At 43.0% G+C, this 21,056-nt stretch overlaps 1 protein-coding gene across 1 annotated transcript in view; it reads right to left on the minus strand.

The window, feature by feature from the left end:
- Positions 1-4,608: 4,608 nt before the first annotated feature.
- The window catches only part of SD3 (import inner membrane translocase subunit), a 40,934-nt gene continuing 24,486 nt past the window's right edge, over positions 4,609-21,056 (minus strand). Inside the window, exons 3-7 of the mRNA XM_086523506.1 lie at positions 6,306-6,527; positions 5,916-6,100; positions 5,793-5,841; positions 5,583-5,702; positions 4,609-5,290 (exon numbers count right to left, since the gene is read on the minus strand). Of these exons, the coding sequence (XP_086379632.1) occupies positions 5,132-5,290; positions 5,583-5,702; positions 5,793-5,841; positions 5,916-6,100; positions 6,306-6,527 (735 nt within the window). The 3' untranslated portion in view covers positions 4,609-5,131. The remainder of the gene's footprint in view (positions 5,291-5,582; positions 5,703-5,792; positions 5,842-5,915; positions 6,101-6,305; positions 6,528-21,056) is intronic.

The raw sequence follows: 21,056 nt of genomic DNA on the forward strand, positions 1-21,056 counted from the left end.
TCCCTTATGAATGGGCCAAAAAAGTAGGTGTCGAATACGGAGGTTAATAATGTTCTAAGGAAAATTCAAGGCCATCTCATGCACTTGGATTTCCAAGTAATGAGCATGAGTCCTTAGTAAAGCATGGTTACATAGTTAGGTTCTTCTTTACCTAGGAGCTATGGCCATAATTCCCTTCAAATCTGTGTCAATGGAAGACACATGTTGTTGCTAACGGAACGAGATGTCTTTTAGTCTCTTTTGTTATATCTTGTGGAGCTTTCAAAGTTGTACGACAACAATGAAATAAAAGAAGTCTTTTTGTGTTACTCATTACCTCATTCTTTGTCCGATTTTTTTTAATGACAATGTGTCTATCGATAAAGGAACTTCCTCATCCATGCTATCTTCCTCTCTTTCAATGGCTACTCATGGACACACTAAGAATCATGCCTATCAGTAAAGCACATCAACTCCAGCAATTGTTACAAAATAACAAGATATTTTTCCTCAAAGTCTGCCTCCAAAACTACCACTACAACCTTCAATGCAACATGGCATGGGTTTGGTGCCTCATTAAAAAAACGTATAAGTGAGCCTCCTTATAGGCTAAGTCACACGGAAGACATGGAGGTAGAACAACAACTTTCCCAGTACTTTAGATGTGGTTTCATTCAACTAATTTCTTCACCATGGGTGGCATCAATTTTATTGGTGAAGAAAAAATCTATGTGCATGTGTGTAGACTATCGTACCTTGAATGTTGTTAATGTTAAGAACAATATCCTCTCCCAAGTGTGTGAATGAGCTATTAGATCAATTTAAGGGAGCTCAATATCTCCCTACGATAGATTTATGATCTGGCTATAATCAAGTATGTATGTGTTTGGCAGATATTCCAAAGACTATCTTTCGTACAAGATTTTGCTATTGCCAGTTCTTAGTTATGCCTTTTAGTTTGACTAACTCTCCTGCCACTTTCATGACCATGATGGAAGATATGCTACGACCATATTCAAGGAAGTTTATCATTATTTTCCTGGATGACATTTTGGTATGTTGATGCTGCTAAAGAAAAGCACTCAAGGCATCTTATGTTGGTGTTCGACTTGCTAAAAGAGCAAAAGTTTGATGCAAAGTTTAGCAAGTGTGATTTCCTAAACATTGAAATCAATTACTTGGGATATATTATCCCTTCTACTTATTTTCAAATGGATCTAATAACGGTGGATGTAACCTAACTAACGTGGAAGAACCTCAAATTTTTACGTATGGTAGGATCAAAAATTCATCAAAGGTTATGCTAACATAGTTTTGACAAGCTTGAGGTACGGCACTCATTGTATATATTGTTGATCGTGTCAAATCATTTGAGCTGGAGATGGATGCAAGCAACAATTCCATAGACACAGTACTCCTGCAAGGAGGACAGCTTGTTGCCTAGAAGTTGGATTCTGCTCAACACAATTACTCCGCTTATGAGCGTGTGCTTTATGCCATAATTCATTCTTTGAAGCAATGGCAACACTCTCTATAGTCCTTAACTTGAGATTGTTTTTTATATCATGAAAGCATCAAATGGTTTGCGCATCGAAAGATCTAAAGGGGCATAAGGCAAAATGGGCTAAAATCTTTCAAGAGTGTGACTACAAGTTATCAAAAAGGTCAATACAATATTGTAGCTAAAGCTTTAAGTCACAAACCTGAGATAAATGCTCTTGCATTTACAACATTCAAAGTGAATTTCTACAATCTCTTAAGGGAAAATGTGAGCATGATCCATCATACTCCAAGGAATATTCATGTTATGAAAAGAGATCTTGCCAACACTCAAGCTAGTGTTCATGATGGCTCTACAAAAAATTCCACTTTAACTAGTGATGAACTGAACAGATAGATTTTTCCTTAATAAGGCTAACATAGGGGAGATTATTGGTATCAAAAGACAATGGCATCAAGCCCCAAATCCTTTATGAGTGTCATAATAGTCCTAGTGATGTTCATCCGAGAATAAGAAAGATCTATGCACCCGTAAGTGGGCAACTCTACACTAAACACATCTACATAAAGACGTAAAAAATTCTACGATCAACTACCAATTGTGCCAGGTTATTGAGCCAAAAAGATTAAGAGCACAAGGTGTACTTCCATTTGGGTTGTGATTTATCGTCTTACTAAGATGTGTAAGCTCATTCCCACAAAGACTACAATGACAACTCTAGAGTTAGCAAGGATATTCATGGAGAACCTCTACAAATTGCATGGTTTACCCCCGATATTGTAAGTCATCACGATCGTAAGTTCAATAGCCATGTTTTGTAAGGAGTATCCAAAAGTTCAATACTAAGTTATGTTCGACTAAACATCTTGCAAGTGATAGTCAAACCAAATGGATAAATTAAGTCAAAGAGGAGAGGACATGTTATGTGCCTATTAAGTAAGAAACTACCTTCCAATCCTGGAGTTGCTTATAATAGTGCCATGCATGTTTCCACAAGGTTCAGTCCTAATGTTAGTGTATTATCAACCCCATTCATCGATTTCGATGAGGTTAGCCAATGAAAACATCCATCAAGTCAAGGACTTCTTACTTGATCGCATGTCTATGTTATGTGTTGCTCATTTGAATGTTAAAAAAGCACAAGACTATCATCCAAAGTATGCTAATGAAAAACGATGATTGGCTAATTTTACAAGTGATCAAATTTTCTACGTGTATCAGAACATTTTGAAAATCTAAAGACAAGACCAGTTCTAAAGTTCTCTTCTCATTACTATGGTCCATTCAAGGTCATATAAGCACACTTAGGCAGCTACCTATAAGTTGATGTTACGATCCTCTACAAGTGTACTGCAAATGTTACATGTTAGTCATTAAAGTAAATGGCTAGGCAATGATGACAATGTGGTGGATATAGATGTTTTGGTTGATTTTATCAAACTATTTAGTTTGGCTTATGAACTAGAATGTATTTTGGATTCTCATGTTTACGTACAAGGCATAATGAATGTCATCAAGTTTTGGTTAAGCGAAACAACAAACCTGAGGAGGATTCTTCTTGGGAGAACATTATTGTGATTAAGAAATGATTTCTAACTTTGCTTTTCAAGGAAGAAAACTATCTCCAAGAGAGTAGTAGTATGAGGACAACAGTTTGGGCAAGGGGCTTGACAAGGGGTTAAGAGCCCATATGCTTGGAAAAGGGACCTTAAATAGGAAAGGCTTGATAAGGGCATGATTAGGTGGAGATGAACAATTATTTTCCCTGTTGTAATTATACTCTGTAATAGCATCTCGAGGGACATAACACACATAACCAAACACGAGCATTATTTTCATCCACAACATCAAACTAATGCCCTAGACTACTAAATCTGTTTTCTCTCCCCGTCAACATATGAGCATCAACATCAATGAACTCATTAAAGACTTGGATAGGTTGAATATGAGATTGTGTTTGCTCTACATGCAGACGTTCACGACCAAAGACTACTAACTCTATTTTCTCTCCCCATCAAGTACATATGAGCATCAGCATCAATGAACTCATAAAAGACTTGGATAGGTTGAAAATGAGACTGAGTTTGCTCTACATACAGATGTTCACGACCAAAGACAATTAGGTGCATACTTAATGAACTTCCTCCGTTTGTCTCATTGGCACATGAAAGCAATGGTTGCATACATCTCCCACAAACAACTCAACCACAACCATACAATCCGACCAAAGTATGTTGCTGCTACAACAAAAGAGCATAACCCCAGCAATCAAGTACAGGCACGAAACATGCCATATAAAGTCTCATACAATGTTTTAGACTACAATCCTATGGTTGAGCGTATTTCAATACAAAAGTGACGCACATAACACTCAAGCCATGTAGAGTCTCATACAATGAGATAAGACTACAATCCTATGGTCAAGCATGTATTTCAATGCAAAAGTGACGCATGTAACACGCTCGAGCCGAAACAGATGTAACAAAGCTTGATACTTGACCATACATACCTTTTGCCCACTTTATAATTAGATATATAGTTCAAATATTTACTATAATTGTTTTTCAACCCTTTCATTTGAAATGCATATATTCCTTGAACTATTCTTCTCATCTTGTGCCTACTTATTCGACCACAGTAGGGAATTGCTTGAAACTCACTCATAGAAGCGTCCAATAGTTACAGTATGCTAGCTTGGAACGATCATTAAAATACACACGGAGGCCACCTAAAATATATGTACCTATCACGTTGGTTCAACAAGATATTTTCGATTCCCAAAAAGATGTAGAGAGGTATCATTTAAAAGAACATTTTCAAAAAAGTATAGGTTGAATACAAAAGGGGTGTGTTACAATCGTGAAAAATACACTAAAAGGAGATTTTTGTAACACCCCTTGAATCCACGTGATATACTAGCTATTACATATAGTGAATGCCCCATGTAAAAGTGCAACACCTCTACAAGACCATTGATGTCTTTCAATACAAAGCAACTCTTCACATACGAGAGAGAGAAGCAAGCTTTATTGTGCCAAAAGACAACCATCACCAGCACATGTCAAATTGGGTAGTATTGAGGTTAGCAAGATGGCTTGGGCCACTCTCAAAACTTCAAAACCCCATAGTACGTGCAAAATATTCTCATAGAGCCATTGATTAAGGGCCATCACTCCATCAGGCCATGCAGTTTGGAGGGGTGTCAAATACATCATGAGCAATTTTACACATTATAGTTCTTGTTTACAAAGACTGCCTTTCCGCTTGCAGTTGTAGTTGAGAAGTTTTTCTCAAAGTAAAATAATTCTTTTTTTCTAGGGACTCTTCAAAAAACAGTGTTGCAGTTGTCTTCTCTAATTGCTTTACCATACTTCGTAAACACAAGCAAGTATATGCACGAAAAAATGAGAATGGTAGTAATGGGTAGACATACAAAGCCATAAATGAGAAAATTGGAGAACTCGCCCTGAAGATTTCACTCACCAGTTGCTTAAATAAAATTTGCCTGCGAGCCACGGGGGGTAGCTGACATCTGAAGAGGCAGGCCCAGCATGTGACCTATTTCTTGGCCTGTTGTCCCTTATCAGCCAGACAGCTTCCACCTCCATTTCAATCAATGCAGTGCCTCAAAAAATCTTTCACACTTTCACTTCACGCTGGCACGTAGGACTCCAGCATTAGCCGAGTGGGCGAAGGAGACAAAATGTCTACAATGAGGTATGTGAACTTCCACTGTTTGTCTTCTTTATCTTTGAACATTTCCGAATGAACCCTACCAACTCCATGGGGGCCACGAACATAAAATTGTACCTAGAAAACCACAAGTAGATCACTTCAAATACTTTGAACACATTCTTTGACAGCATTCAATGCAAAACAAGCTTTGAAAGCATGTATGAATGTTGTGAATAGCTGCAGAAAATGGAGACACCCGCCTCAAACCGTGCATGTGCTGTTTGCTAATACATTTTTGTGGCTTTTGAACAGCTGTCTTTTCGGGATGGAACTAGAGCCTTGGAGACCAAAATGTCTCCTAAAATATAAATAATGTGTTCACACAACGAACCTATCACCCAAAACCAGGCCCATCATTCATAATTACCTCAATTCGCTCAACACCATCTTCATCAGCCCATGTACGGTGAGGGATTCGTTGCCGGGCTGCTCTGTTGCGACTGTCCTGCCCATACCCAGTTACAGGAAGGCCAATGCGTACGGTAACCTGGAAACAAGCTCCGCAATGTCATCAAGCCACAAACATAAACAACATCCCTGTCACTTGCTCTTAAATCTTCACGGAACAAATAATGACCTGATTATCATGCTGAACTCTATCCAAGGCTTTGTTGAAGACTTTATACCTGAAATTACACATGCTATTAAGAGTCTTCTGTATGTTCACACTGCGCAAAAGCATCATTTAAGATTCACTCACTCTTTGGGTTCAAATATCAGCTCCTTGAAGACAGCATATGCTGCTGCAGCAGCTACGGCAAAGCCAGCCAATATGGCAACACTATATGAGGCACCTTCTGCAAAAGATACTGGCTTCTCAGGAATCTTGTCTGTCAGAGGATCAAAAGGATCTTCATCCTGTGCAGTAAGGTCTCTCCTTGTTGTCTGTCAAGTGCACATGCCATCATCACTTTATCAACTTTAACACAAAAAGGAAGAAACACAACCACAGGATAAATGCACTTCGATGTTAGCCCTTTAGATTTCTAAAGAGTCCTGTCAGGTCAAATTGCCTTACTGTACATATAAAACGCTTGAAAGAGTAGAAATAATATAAGAAAAGACTTAAAAAACAATATAAAAGTAAAACCTCTTCCTTGCGCCTCTCCGTAGAAAATGTTGCTGCATGTAGCCTCATTGGGGTAAAAGGCGCTTTATACCGTGAGGCCAAGGAGTCTGTACTGCGAGCATCCTGTATCTGTCTCGGAAGGAATGTCCCTGCACCTTTTCCAGTTACACCAGCTTGAGATCGTGCTGCTGCCCTCTGACCAGCTGCAAGAACATTATGGCCTAACCGTCGTATAGTTCTCCCCTGAAAACATCATGGTGACCATTAGATCCAGACAATACTTCAACAAGCCTGGATTAATAGTCATAAAATATAACAGTGCCCGTTGAGCTTTCCAGCTACCAGATCACCTCATTAAACATTATGCCCCAACAACTACTCTCTTTGTCTCTGTTCCCTGATGTGATACTAAACATATGTTTCATTCATGAGAAAGAGAAATAAGTGAGGAGCTGCGCATTTCCTTCTCCTGGGCGGCATGTAAACCGGCCCGTGGGGAGGTAGGCTTTGGCTTTCACCCGAAATTCTTTACTTTAGACAGAGAGAGAGAGAGAGAGAGAGAGAGAGAGAGAGAGAGAGAGAGAGAGAGATGAAATGAAATGTTATATTAACATCTTCAAAAGGCCAAAGTGACCTGTGAGACCAGAAAGTTACAATGTGGTGGATCTGATACAAAGTAAGAGTAACAAGATGACAAAATGACAAAATGACAAAATAAAATACTATGGAATCCTAAACTGCTAGGTCTGAACTAAGCAGCTAAATAGCTAGCTGGGATAGCTAGATCACAAGAGATCCAGCATCGGTCGCTGGCGGATCTCATCAATCTCCTCCATGGTCAATAGTCTGACCGGGCGTCGTGCATGTCGAGCCAAAGTGATCTGAATCCTCTGATGCAGCCTCCGTCGATGCTGTGTAGTCCTCCGCAGTCGTGGGCAGACCTAGAACTCCCCAACTCAGTCGCTCGGTCGATCAGTGTGCCTTTGGTGTAAGTCGACGAGCTCTGCTGTGGTAGTAACTCCTCCGGGTGTCCAGTGGTGTGGCAGCTCTAAAGAAGTCTGTGATCTGTCTCTGAGACTGGCTAGCCTCTCCTCTCATTAGGCTCTCTCTGTGTCTGCACAGCTCGAGCAAAAACAAACCCAGGCATCTCTGATCCTCATACAGCATGACTCTAGAGAATGGTCCAAAGCCCTCTCTAAACAAGCAATGGAAGCGGTCTCGTATCTCGTGGTAGACGGGGCAGTGGCATGTGTAGTGCAACTCTGTCTCAGGCTCGATGTCACACAGGGGGCATGTCCTGGCCTCTGCTGGTACTCCGTTGTATCTCCCAGTCTCGATTCGCAGCTGGTGTGAAGATGTATGTGCGTATCTGGCCAATAGCACATCGTATCCCATGAGACAAGTGGGTGTCCATGTATCTGGGCCTCCTCACAAAACCATCCTCCGTAAGCTGGAGGAGATGCTCTCTGTAGAAAGCCATCTTCTTGCCCAGCTCCTATGCTGGCTGTATCCATGTCCTCTTGGTGTCTAGCTGAGTCAAGTCCTAGCGAATGAGCCTAGTGATCTCGGATTGTGTAAGAGTCAGAGAGGGCGCATCCAGTGAGTATTGGAAGGCAATCTGTCTATGTTGAACCCATGCGCCTGAAACCACGATGTCATCTTCCCATACCAGCATGTTGTGTCCCCCTGCATGGCTAACGGTTGAGAGGACTCGAGTGCAAGGCGTGCATATCTGTCTCTGGGAAGTTCCCACATGCGGTGTATGAAGGAGACAGATCTTGTGAGCGCCTCAACCACTAGTGGGGGGGCAGCTAGCTCTGCTCGTACAATAGCACGTGGTACTGAAGCCTTGGCTCTAATGAGCCGCGAGATCATAGAGACCAGAGGCTTCTCCATGTCCCTCATCCATCACTGCGGCCTGTCCCCGTGATGATCTAGTGAAGGTCCCCAAATCTCAGCTCCATAAAGCAATGCAGAAGCCACCAAAGTGTCAAAGAGCCAGAGCTTCGTCCTAGGCTCCTAAAGCTGAACTTGTAAACACATCCTTTCCAATCTACCCAATGCTGCATGGGCTCTCGTCAATCTAGTCTTTGTTGCCTCCTCAATGAAAATGCTGGCCCACTAAAAACCACTCCAAGGTAAGTGTAAGCATCAGTATACTCCACCTTCTCCTGGCCGTATGTGAATGCGGGCGCTCACCTCCTGATCCACTGTGGGGTGGTATTAAATACCATGACCTTGGTTTTACCAAGGTTGACGGACAAACCACTTTCCTGGGCAAACCTATGCAAAGCATCCAAGTGACGTTGCATCCCCTCTGGAGAGTCGGAGATCAACACAATATCATCAGCATATAACAATAGTGGAATCCATGTCCCTGCCATCTCTCTCAATGTAGTCGGAAACCTCATCCACATACATACCAAATAGAGTAGGAGAGAGCGGGCAACCATGTTTCACCTCAATAGTGGAGTAAACCGGTGTGGATAGACCCTCTGGGGTGCGTACATGCCCCACTACTGACCTGTATAATGCCATGACCCCCCAAATGAGCTCTGTGGGTACTCCCATCTGTTGTAATCTGCGCATCAATCTAGCTCTAGGCATTGTGTCAAATGCTTTGCGGAAATCCACAAAGCTACAATAGATCCGTCTCCCACGCGGTCTGCCCTCCTCAATGATGGCTCTGAGTGTCAAGGTATGGTCAAGAGTAGAAAAACCCCTCCTGAAGCCTGCCTGCCCGGCTGCGCGTATCCCCTCCCTCTCTGCCCATCTACTCATTTGCTGCTCAAGAATAGATGCGTACAACCATGCCAATGTGTGTCCAATCATGATAGAGCGATAATTCCCAAGCTCCATAAGGTCTCCCGACTTGAAGATAGGTACAATAGTAGATAGGCTCCAAGTATCAGGCAAGCCCTCACACATGGCACGGTTAAACATAACTGCTAGAAGCTCTGCTAGTAAATCTCTGGCATGCGTGAAATGCTCAGCCACTAAGCCATCATGATCATATGCTCTCCCAGTCCTCATCCTGTCAATGGCCTTCCTCACCATCTCAGCGATGAAAAAAGCACATGTGTGTGGGCATGGATCGGGGGGATTCGAAAAGAGGGGGCTGCTCAGGAACTGTGTACAGAGATGATGCATACTGGCCCCAGGCCTCTGTAGAAGTGATGGCAGGGGGGCGGGAGTGCTCATGAAAGAGCCACCATGCCTCACGTGAGTCCTGACTCAAGAATAGCTGGTATAGATCCTGCTCTAGGCGAGCCAAAAATGCCCTCTCCAAGCGTCGGAAGTCAATCTATGACTGTCTATGAGTGATGTCCCCCAAAAGCACCTTCCTCTGAAGTACTTTGCATAAGGAACCTGCGATGGGAATTAACACTTAAGTACACACACGGCTCGGAAGCTAGAATGCTCCCAGCAGACGCCGACAACCTGTAGGCCCCAAAATTGGTGCCCCTTTCGGTAATTCTTTATTCCTTAAGAGGGTAGATACCGCCTGTTCTTTACTTGTATCCAACTGGATACCGCCTGTTTTGGTAAAATTTCAACAACATAACAGCCCCAAAACTTGCCCGAAACCAATTCCCCTGCTAGAACTCACTTCCGCTGGCATAGACCCTCTGATTCCTGCCCAAAAACAGTAAATTCAGCTAGCTGTATTTACTGGTTTTTGCCCTGTTTTCAGCCCTAGACAGTCCCCGAACTGCCCTCTAGCAGTGGGGCACTATTTTCAAGGGTTCTAGCATCCGTATGGCTAAAAAACAGTCAAAATACAACACATAATAAGCGCTGAAATCGCACCTGTACGGTGAGGTTATCATCCTTACCGGTGCCTGCTTTTGGAGTAGCAGTTAGCTACTCCTGTTCCTGCTCAAGGAGGCTCTTGCCTCAGCACAACAACATGAAACCACACAGTTGTACATCAGTCAAATGAAGAGCCCTCTTGCAGGGCATCACATAACTGCACGTAGGGGAGAGAGAGAGCAGTGTGTAGTGTGCAGGTCATCACTCCTAGCACTACATTGTACATAGAGGGGAAAGCAAGCACTCCATAGCTCTTAACCTGTGGCAAGAAACTTGCAAATGAGCCTCCCAGCTATAAATTCAGTGCCACTTCTTCATGCATGAGGAAAGTGCACAAAAATGTGCCACTTGGCGCGTTTACAAGCCATTTCCCGTTTCGGGGTTGCCGCCTAAAAATCTCCCGACTTGTTGCCCAGTTGACTTTACGACAAAGTTCTAAAATGTTCCCCTTGTCATTCCGAAGGTAATGACGAAGGTAATGACGCGAACACATTTCATGGCCCAAAATAGCAGTTCCCTAATTTTTAAGAGATGCTTCCGTTGGGCTCCCACTGGTCTTCTGACCATCTATCCCCATTGGGACCGCCTCCAAAAATGCAATGTGGCCAATTGTCGGGTATTTTCTTTTGGTGATCAAACCTTGACTTTATGCCTTTATTAAGTTCACTTCCTAGTATCCACCAACTTGCTAAGTGCGACGAGGGGGACCTACATGATCTTGAACTGAGCCTAGACATCCTCTTACTATACGAATTCCAATGCCGACCCAATCCCCGTTTATAGGTGAAACTACCGTTCACATTGGCCATACAATGTCCGACCATTTGCAACTTCAAAAAGAGGGTCTCAAAAATATAACAAACATCATTGGAAAGAAACCAACAACTAAGGTTAGCAGTTGCCACGTCCTCGTGACATACCCCCCTCTTGAAATCGCAAACGTCCTCGATTGCATACCATAAATACACGCCACTAATGATCTTGTGTTGTTAGCACTCTTTTATCACCGCATGTATCCGCAAGAAAGGTCATAACACATAGATACAAATGACTTAATGAGGCCTTCATACTTTTACATTTCCATCTATTACACTGAATTCATATGTACATTTGATGTGCTAGCCCTATCATTACCCCTCCTTTGCACACGTTGGGTTGGGGCATAAGTAGGTTGTAACCCAAAGGCTTCAAGGTAAAGCTGCAATACATTTGGTGACTCTGACAGTCCATGCTCTTCCATCCACTTTGCATCCATAGGCGGATAGTTCTTGCACTTCACCAAGTAGTGTCTTGTAACCTGTCTTTTAACTTTTCTATCCTTATGTGCCAAAACTTGCTCAGGTACCAGGATCTCATCAAGTTCCTCAACTTCTGGCTGATCCTCATCTGGCATATCTTCTGGCACATCACCCACGAAGGGTCTTAGAAGACTCACGTGAAACGCATTATGAATCTTCCACGCATCAGGCAATTTCAGCTTGTAAGCCACATCCCTGATCCTTGTCAAGCACTTGAAAAGGCCCATAGTAACGCATGCTGAGCTTAGGAAATAGCCGTTCCTTGCCCTTTATCTTCTTTAATCTTGCCTTTTTGAACCTTAACAGAACCCAATCACCAAGGGATAACAGCAAGTCACGAAGGTGACGATCAGCAGTCTTTTTCTACTTTGCCCGAGTCTTCTCCAAGGCAACTTTAATTTTCTTGTACATCTCATCCCATATCGATCTGCCTCAAAGATCTTGTCCTTTGTATGCAAAACGCAAGAAACTTTTTTGCCGCCTTCAACAATCTCAAAAGGTGCCTTGCCAGTCGACGGAATGCACTGTATTATTGTATGCATATTCAAGCATAGGCAAATACTGTTCCCACTTGCCCTTATTATCTGACACATAGCATTTCAACAGATCCAAGACAGTAGAGTTAGCCTCTTCTGACTGCTCATCAGTTTGTGGATGAAACGAAGACGAGAACTTGAGCGTAGTGCCCATGTTCTTAAACAATCCTCTCTAGAACAAACTGGTCATGCGAGGATCACGATCACTCATAATAGATTGTGGCATACCATGGTACTTAAACACATTGTACCAAAACAAGTGTGCCATCTGATCAGATTTTATCTTCTTCCTAGCAGGGATAAAATGGGCCTGCTTGTTGAACCTGCAGATAATGGTCCATATACCATCATTCCCTGTTCGCGTTCTTGGAAGATCAAAGATAAAAGTCCATAGCAATGCTTTCCCATGGCTTATCCGGAATCCGCAGTGGTTGTAACAACCCCGGTGCCTTTTGCCTGTCAAACTTGACCTTTTGGCAAATCAAGCATGCTCGCAAAAGCATCCACATCTCTCCTCAAGGTAGGCCAATAGAAGAATGTCTCTACCGCTTTAACTGTCGCATCAATACCACGATGCCCTACATACGGTGGGACATGACTCTCTTCCATGACCTTATGTTGCAATGGCCTAGTGACACAAAGTCTGCCATGCATCATCATAAAACCATTGCTGAGGAGGTAGTGCTCATGATGTTGCCCCTCTTGCAACTGTTCAAAGATCCTTGCAAAATCTTCATCAGTAGCATATTGTTCCCTGATGTCATCTAGCTCATGATGATAAGAAATTGACACAGCTGAAATTTGTGGCTTCCTTGATAACGCATCAGCCACAACATTCTTCTTGCCTTCCACATGCATAATTTGGAAGTGGAACATAGAAAGCATGTTTGTCCATCGCATATGCTTTTCGGATAACTTTGACTGTGTCGAGAAGTATCGCAAGGTCTGATGGTCTATTTGGACAACAAAATTAGCACCTAAGAGGTAGTGCTTCCAACTAGAAAGCGCATGAATCACAACCAAGAGCTCTTTCTCATAGACTTGCATAGTCTTCTCTGACCCTTGCAAAATTCAACTTTCATAAGCTACTACTCGTCCATCTTGCATTAGCACTGCTCTGATGCTACTGCCACACGCGTCACACTGGACCACAAATGACTTCCTGAGATCTGGCAAAACAATTACTAACTTTTCCTTTAAGAGACTAAAAGCTGAAATCTCTTTTTGAGTCCATCTGAAAGTGGCCTCTTTTTTTTGCAAAGTGTGAAGAGGTGATGCTATCTCTGCAAAAGTCCTAATAAACCTTCTATAGTAGGAGCATAATCCCAAGAAGCTTCTGACATCGTGCACAGTCTTCAAGTCTGGCCATGTCTTAATAGCTTCGACCTTTGCGAGATCCATTCTGACACCATCCTTTGAGACTATGTGACCAAGAAAGTGGATCTCTTCCAGGAAGAATTTACTTCTCTTAGGATTGACAAGTAGCCTGTGTGACTGCGCAGCTCTTCGAACACAATGGTCAAGTGACACCTATGCTCCTCTTCATTCTTCGAATAGACTATCATGTCATTGAAGAAAGTCTCAACAAATTGTTGATGCGAGCGGAAAATCCGGTCCATCATTTTGAACGTGGCAGGAGCATTTGTTAGCCCAAACGGCATCACTAGAAATTCATAAAGACCAAATGTCGTTCTAAACGCAGTCTTGTGCACATCCTCTGGCCTTATACGAATCTGATGGTACCCACTCTTAAGGTCTATCCTGCTGAAAATTGCAGCACCCTCTAAACGATCGAGAATATCATCAATTCTAGGAATAGGAAACCTATTCTTGATGGTATTCTTATTCAACGCACGGTAATCAATACACATGCGCCATGAGCCATCCTTTTCTGCACTAGGAACACTAGGGAGCAAAAAGGTGGAGAACTAGGCTGAATCAACCCCTTCTCCTAATAACTCCTCAACCTGGCCCATAATCTCTTTCTACTGTGCCACACTAACCCTGTAGGGAGGTCTATTTGGTGGGCTACACCCTGGCACCAAATCTATTCAATGGTCCTCAGGTCTCTCTGGCGGCAATTACGACGGTAATGAATCAGAAAAACAATCACTAAACTTTTGCAAAAATGTTGACCTTTCTTTATCTAACACAGATAAATTTGATTGACAATTATCTGAGACATCACGTGCAAATCAAGTACACAAAAAGATGATTCTTTATTACAGAAGTGATAGCAGAAGCGGATACAATAGGGACAGACTCCCCTTTGAGCTTTACATCCAAAACATGAGTTTTGTCCCTATGCTGAAGGGTGATCGTCTTGCCAAAGGCATCCAGCACGCCATGCACTCTAAACATCCACGGAATTCCAAGTAGCGCATCGCACCCTTCCAATGGCATGATATAAAATTCTTATGTGTCTATATATGACTGAATATGCACACGCAGCTTTCCAATGATGGGAGTAACACACTCTAAGTGGACAGGACATGCCAACCCTGCCTTTGCAATGTACCCCATCTCTTCAACTCTAATGCCCAACTTCATAGCTAACTCTGGTGAGATGAAGTTTGCTTTGGCACCTGGATCAAAGAAGATGAGTGTCCTCTAATCTCTAACTTTACCCATGATTTACATAACTAGCAGGCATCTGTATTGGGCATGTCACCCACCATATCTGGCACCAAACCTGCCGTGGGTTTAAACTTCTTGCATTTCTAATCTTCTTTATCATCTGAGTCAGATCATCTCAGTCAACTGGTCTTTCCCTTTGTGGACAATTGGTAGCAAAGTGACTAGGCTACTCGCATATAAAGCATTTATTTTCAGCCTAGTTGAATAAGAATACATGAAGTACTTGGGCTTGAGCCTCAACAAGCTCTGTTTGGGGTGTAGGTTGCCTATTTTGATGTGGCACTAGTGACGCTTGCAAGAACTCCATAAACCTTGGGTTCTGCACCAATTGTGAAAACACATTCACCGCGGCAACTAATTAAGTCATGAACGCATCATCCTCAAGTTGCCTAGTTCATAAAGCCATGTACTGGAGGGACACTCATATCAACAGGAGGTACAGACTGGCCGTGAGCTCTCGCCAATCTCGAACACCATAGGAATTTCCTATCTATCCTTCGAAGAGGAGCCCTCTTCCCTTTGTCGGCCATAGTGTAATCCCACGTTCCCGTACTCTGTCTTTACCCAAAACAATCGAGGCTCACTTCTTGAGGAAAAAGTGATTGATGTCCCTACAACGGAACCTTGAAACCGGCCCGTAGGGCGGTAGGCTTTGGCTTTCACCCGAAATTCTTTACTTTACTTTAGACGCGCACGCGCGCGCACACAGAGTACTTTGCAAAAGAAACCTGTGACACGCCGACAACCTGTAGGCCCCAAAATCGGCACCCCTTTCGGTATTTCTTTATTCCTTAAGAGGGTAGATTACAAAGTAGAGTCCTAGGAATTCTTTACCTGTATACAGCTAGATACCTCCTGTTTTGGCAAAATTTCGGCAACATAACAACCCCAAAACTTGCCCGAAACCAATTCCTTTGCTGGAACTCACTTCCACTGGCATAAACCCTCTGATTCTGCCCAAAAACAGTAAATTCAGCTCGCTGTAATTACTGGTTTTTGACCTGTTTTTAGCCCTAAAGAGTCCCCGAACTGCCCTCTAGCAGCAAGGCACTATTCCCAAGGGTTCTGGCATCCGTATGGCTGAAAAACAATCAAAATACAGTGCATAATCAGCACTGAGATTGCACATGTACGGTGAGGTTAAATAACCACTTCAAAACAGTTCACAGTTCACAATTGATTGGACACTGGCCCGGCGGAGTTTAGTGCCTAGAGATATTGGCCCCAAAGACTGGCGCCCCCTTTCAGTATTTCTTTTTGTATTAATCTGTGTTCAGAGTACAAGAGTGCGGGCAGGTGCTCACACTCAGACTTTGCGTCCAAATGCTCTGAGTTGTGAGAGGCCTGCTCACATATTTAAAGATTATGCGCCAAAAGCAGAGCCCAAAAGCTGTTAAACTCAAAAGCTTTGATAAAGAAAGTGAGGCTCTTTCTTTCTCTCTCTTAAGCTTTTATAAAATAAAGCAAAAAGCTTCTCTCTCTAACTTATACTTTAATAAAATAAAATAGATGTTTTGGTTTAGCATAGTCTACTCCAAACGGAACCCAAAAATTCAGCTTGGCCGAAGATCTGGTGCAGTGGGATGCACAAGAGGGGAGTTACTTCACTCCTTTGTCAACAGATGCCTTGATTTTGATACTAAAGTCACTGATGTCTCTTTGAGCTTCAGGGATACTGAGAGCTGACAGTATTCTGCGGGATGACTTTATGAAATGGAATTCCTGATTATGATACTGATTTGTTCTTGACATCTTGTGAGTGCAGGAACTGATAGACGAAATGACTGCAGCATTTTGGTCTACTTGATCTCGAATAGACATGGTTGCAATAGGGGTTAGTCAATCGGACATCCATGAGGTCCCGATTGGACCTAGATGTGATTGCTAGCTACATTGCCGATAAACCATGGTCTAAGATCCAAATGAATGTTGAATGTCATGTGATGTCCTGTGATGTCGTGTGATGTGACTGTCGATTTTGTACATGTGCTAGATGTGTGTTCCTAGTACGTAGGTACTAACAGTCTGTCACGATTGTGACTATCAATACATCTACTCCTAGTTGCAGATACGCGAAGTGCCATGCCAAGGAGGACCCCTGCGCTTGGATGGTCACACCCCTTCGCCCAAAGGACGTGTCTCTTCGCCAAAAGTCACACTCCTTCGACGACTGGTCATACCCCTTCGCTCTACGGGTGCGACTCTTCGCCCAATGGTTGCAGCTCTTCGCCGAAAGGATGTGTCTTTACGTCTAAAGTCATGTCTCTTCACCAAGAGACGTGTCTTTTCATTTGTGTCTATTCATCTCCTATATAAAGGAACCCTTGTATCACACATTCAATCAATCAAACACAGAGTCTTCTAAGTCTTGTCTCAAGTACAGTTCAAGTTTCTTAAGTCTTAATCATGAGTTTGAGTACTTAGTAAAGGATTAGTACCTAGAATCCTCACAGTGGTATCAGAGCAAATTTTTTCCGGGACCCGAAGAAAGTGAGCCTCTCACCCCCCCCCCCCTTTTCCCGGAATTGCATGGAAGCAAAAGAAAGATGGAATTCAACTTCTTCCCCGATGGTATGAGGTAACTGATTTAATTCTATACATAAAAAAGCAGCATAAACAGAACAGGACAACAGTGTCTGCGAGTGTGTGGCATACCCAGAGTTTGTGTGGCGTACCCGGTGACTTTCGGGACAACTTCTGCTGAAGCCTCTTCGAGCGCCCTTTCCTCGGGTAGTACCCCTTCAAACCCATGGTCGCACCCCTTCATGCGAAAGGGTACCACGCCGGCAGGTGCCACCTCTTCCCAATGCTCGCACCCCTTGGAAGTGCCCCTTCAGTTTGAAGAGTTCGCACTCCTTCCCAAGGATTGCACCCCTTCACGCGAACGGTTCTCAAATCACTTGGCGCCATGAGAAGCGCAGATGGGCTGAATTTTCTGCAAACGTTGGCTACAAATCTGAAAAGTTGGCTGAATTCTGCTACGCAAGGCTGAATTTCTGAAGCGCTGGCAAATTTAACACTTTATTGCTGGCTGAAACGTCACCTCATGCTGAAACGCTGCCTTCTAATTTGCAAGCGCTGGCTGCCAATAGACTTTCGCTGGACTTATTTTTCTACGCTGGCTGGGTCTCTGTTTTTACGCTGGGCAAATTTGCCTATTCTAAAGTTTAGGTGGCCAGCCAAAACCCATAATTAAAAAGGCCTATGTGAAAGCACTTAGAATCCATTTAACTTATTAAAATACCCCAAAATTTCAGCCCCAAAGTGGCCGGCCAACATTGACTGACATGCCCTTAACTTTTAAAACCCGTGTGAACACTTAATCATTTAAAAGGCCCCAAAATTATTAGGTGCTCTAGGTGCTCCTCTTCGTGCTCACAGTTGCATGGATGCCGACGCCAACGAGTTCCGCATGCCCGTGCCATACTTGAGCTACCTTGACGTACTCCCAGAAGAGCCTCTTCCAAGAACTTGTTCCCGAACCCGAAATTATCATTATTTCCGACTCACCGGCACCAAAACCAATTCCAGAGGTTGTCCCAGAATCTGTTCCCGACCCAGAACTTACACCTAATCGAGTTCCTTTTGAGGCGTAACCATGCCGAATTCTCAGAACGGAGGTGGTCAATTTGACGATGCCCTTACTCTTATTAAGGAGCAGATGGCCACACTTTCCATAAGCCTCGCATCACTTCACACTCGCTTGGATGAGATGCACACGGAAAACACTTCTCGAAGTCGACCTGTTGTTTCTCGAACTACACATGCTGATTCGACACCTTCATCCGAAGCTTCAATGGACGAACCAAACGAACCAGACCCAACTGAAGAGGTAGACAATCGCGAACTTCAATTACTTTATAAAATTTTTAATGTTGCACAGAAGAAGAAGCTTGATGTTAAACTGCCGGAAGCGTATAATGGTCGTCGCGACAAGCGCGTGCTCGACCAATGGCTGTTCAAAATGGAGATTTACTTATCGAACACGGACTTGGTCGAGAGTAAAAAAGTTGCACTTGCTAGTTCTCTGCTCAAGGACACAGCATTTCTTTGGTGGCAACGACGGGTTGCTGATGGTAAACACACACCTTCTTGGGATAAATTCCGGCGTGCTATTCGCAAGGCGTTCGAACCTGCCAATGCGGATTTTCATGCCCGGTCCTCTCTTCGCCGCCTGAGCCAAACACATTCCTTGGCCGCGTACATCACAAAGTTCCAAAGATTAACTCTTGAGATAGAGACCCTTAGTCCCTCTGATAAACTTCACAGCTGAACCCAACCTGAAGGACGATGTGCACAAATACAACCCTACCACCTTGGATGCTGCAATTGCCTATGTGGAGCGTCTTGGCGATAAACGGCCATACACGGAATTTTCTCCCGGGTGATAGATCTTCAAACAACGCTCACTTTTCACAGCGCGATCGGAGAGACAACTATAGCCAAAGATAGCAACATCAGTCTAAGTTCAGACAGCAAGCAACGCAACCTTATTCAACTTCAAAGTTCTATTCTCAAGATCGACAATCTCAAAGCAGATCTTCTTCACATGCTCCTCCACTTGATCGTGGTAAAGAACGTGATTTTTCTCAAGATCGGTATTCCAATCCTCAGCAAGGCTCTTCGTCAAATGGATCTTCGACTTCAAAGAAGGAAGGATTGTGTACAATTTGCAATGGTGACCATAGATGGTATCAATGTCCAAAGAGACCAAATCCGTCTAATTTGAAAAGAATTTCCAACGCGGAAATCTGCTAAGGATAAAGGAAAATCTGTGGTCAATACGATTCGTGTCTCAGAGGATACGAGTATTCTTATGAAGCACGCTCAGTGCAATTCTTCAGTTTTGGAGCCTCTCTCAAAGCAAGTTTTGAGCTTCTTGGACTATGGTCGCTCCATCAATATTTTGGTGGACAACGGATGCTCGAATAATTTCGTCAGCACAGATAGTTCAACAGCTTCGCTTACCAACTCAGAAGACATCTCACTTATATGATGTGGAATTAGCAGATGGATCAATTTTGACTTGTGATCAGACAATTCGACAGTTGCAGTTCGAGATTCAAACTTATGCAGATCAACTGGATTTTGAAGTCATGCCTTTATCTTATTACGACATGATTCTTGGTCAGCATTGGTTATTTCAATATGATCCAGCAATTAGCTTTCGAGGACATACTATCAATTTGCTCAAAGATGGACGTGAATTGACTTTACATGGGCTTTCTCATGCGGAAAGAGTGATTCAAACCTCACGTGTACTAGTCAAACAGCATGATACAGTGGATTATGAAGAGAATATGATTTCCGATGCAGATGCAAATATTATTAATGAATTTTTGAATTCATTAACTTCTCCCGAATCAATTGATGAAGACAAAGATAAAGATATAGTTGCAGATTCCGAGTCTGAAGACGACTATGCTTTCTTTGATTCTTTACTGGATGATGATATGCCAATTACAAGTCATGAAGTTACAGTTCCAGAAGATGATTCTGAAGAATTTTGGGATTCATTATTGGAAGATGATTACAGTCTCAAGCCAAAATCCTCTCAAGTGATTCATAAAGTTGAAGTTACCCCATCTGAAGAGTGCCTTGAGAAGATTTCCTCTTCCCCAAATATTTCACAGTTATTGGAAGATTTTAGACCAGAAGGCTTACATCGCACGCAAGATTTTGAAGATCAACCTCTTGTTGCAGTCAACCTGATTATGCCAGATTCCTCTAAAAAGTCTTTGAATAATGCAATGACATGGGATTTAGCAGTAGCAAAGGTTCAAGACAAAGACTTCAGATAACTCAAAGACTGAGAATTTTCAAAGATTCAATGCTTTTCCAGAGTTCTATCAACATCAGAAGTCATTTCTTTGACACGGGCTCTCATTTTAAATGGGAGGGAATGTCACAATTGTGACTATGTTAACAGCAATACATCTACTCCTAGTTGCAGATATGCGAAGTGCCATGCCAAGGAGGACCCCTGCGCTCGGATGGTCACACCCCTTCGCCCAAAGGACGTGTCTCTTCGCCAAAAGTCACACTCCTTCGACGACTGGTCACACCCCTTCGCTCTACGGATGCGACTCTTCGCCCAATGGTTGCAACTCTTCGCCGAAAGGATGTGTCTTTACGTCTAAAGTCATGTCTCTTTACCAAGAGACGTGTCTTTTCATTTGTGTCTATTCGTCTCCTATATAAAGTAACCCTTGTATCACACATTCAATCGATCAAACAAAGAGTCTTCTAAGTCTTGTTTCGAGTACAGTTCAAGTTTCTTAAGTCTTAATCATGAGTTTAAGTACTTAGTAAAGGATTAGTACCTAGAATCCTCACAGTGGTATCAGAGCAAATTTTTTCCGAGACTCGAAGAAAGGTAAAGTCCAAAGGCGGTTCTTGGTTAAGTTCAAGAACTTTCCTGCATTTGATGCGAAGTGGATGGAGGAGGAGGGCTTAGCAGATACTCCTCGGATTGTGAAACTTTACCT

This window comes from Adiantum capillus-veneris, chromosome 11 (assembly GCF_014529385.1).
Source record: "Adiantum capillus-veneris isolate H3 chromosome 11, ASM1452938v2, whole genome shotgun sequence".
Classification (NCBI taxonomy): domain Eukaryota; kingdom Viridiplantae; phylum Streptophyta; class Polypodiopsida; order Polypodiales; family Pteridaceae; genus Adiantum; species Adiantum capillus-veneris.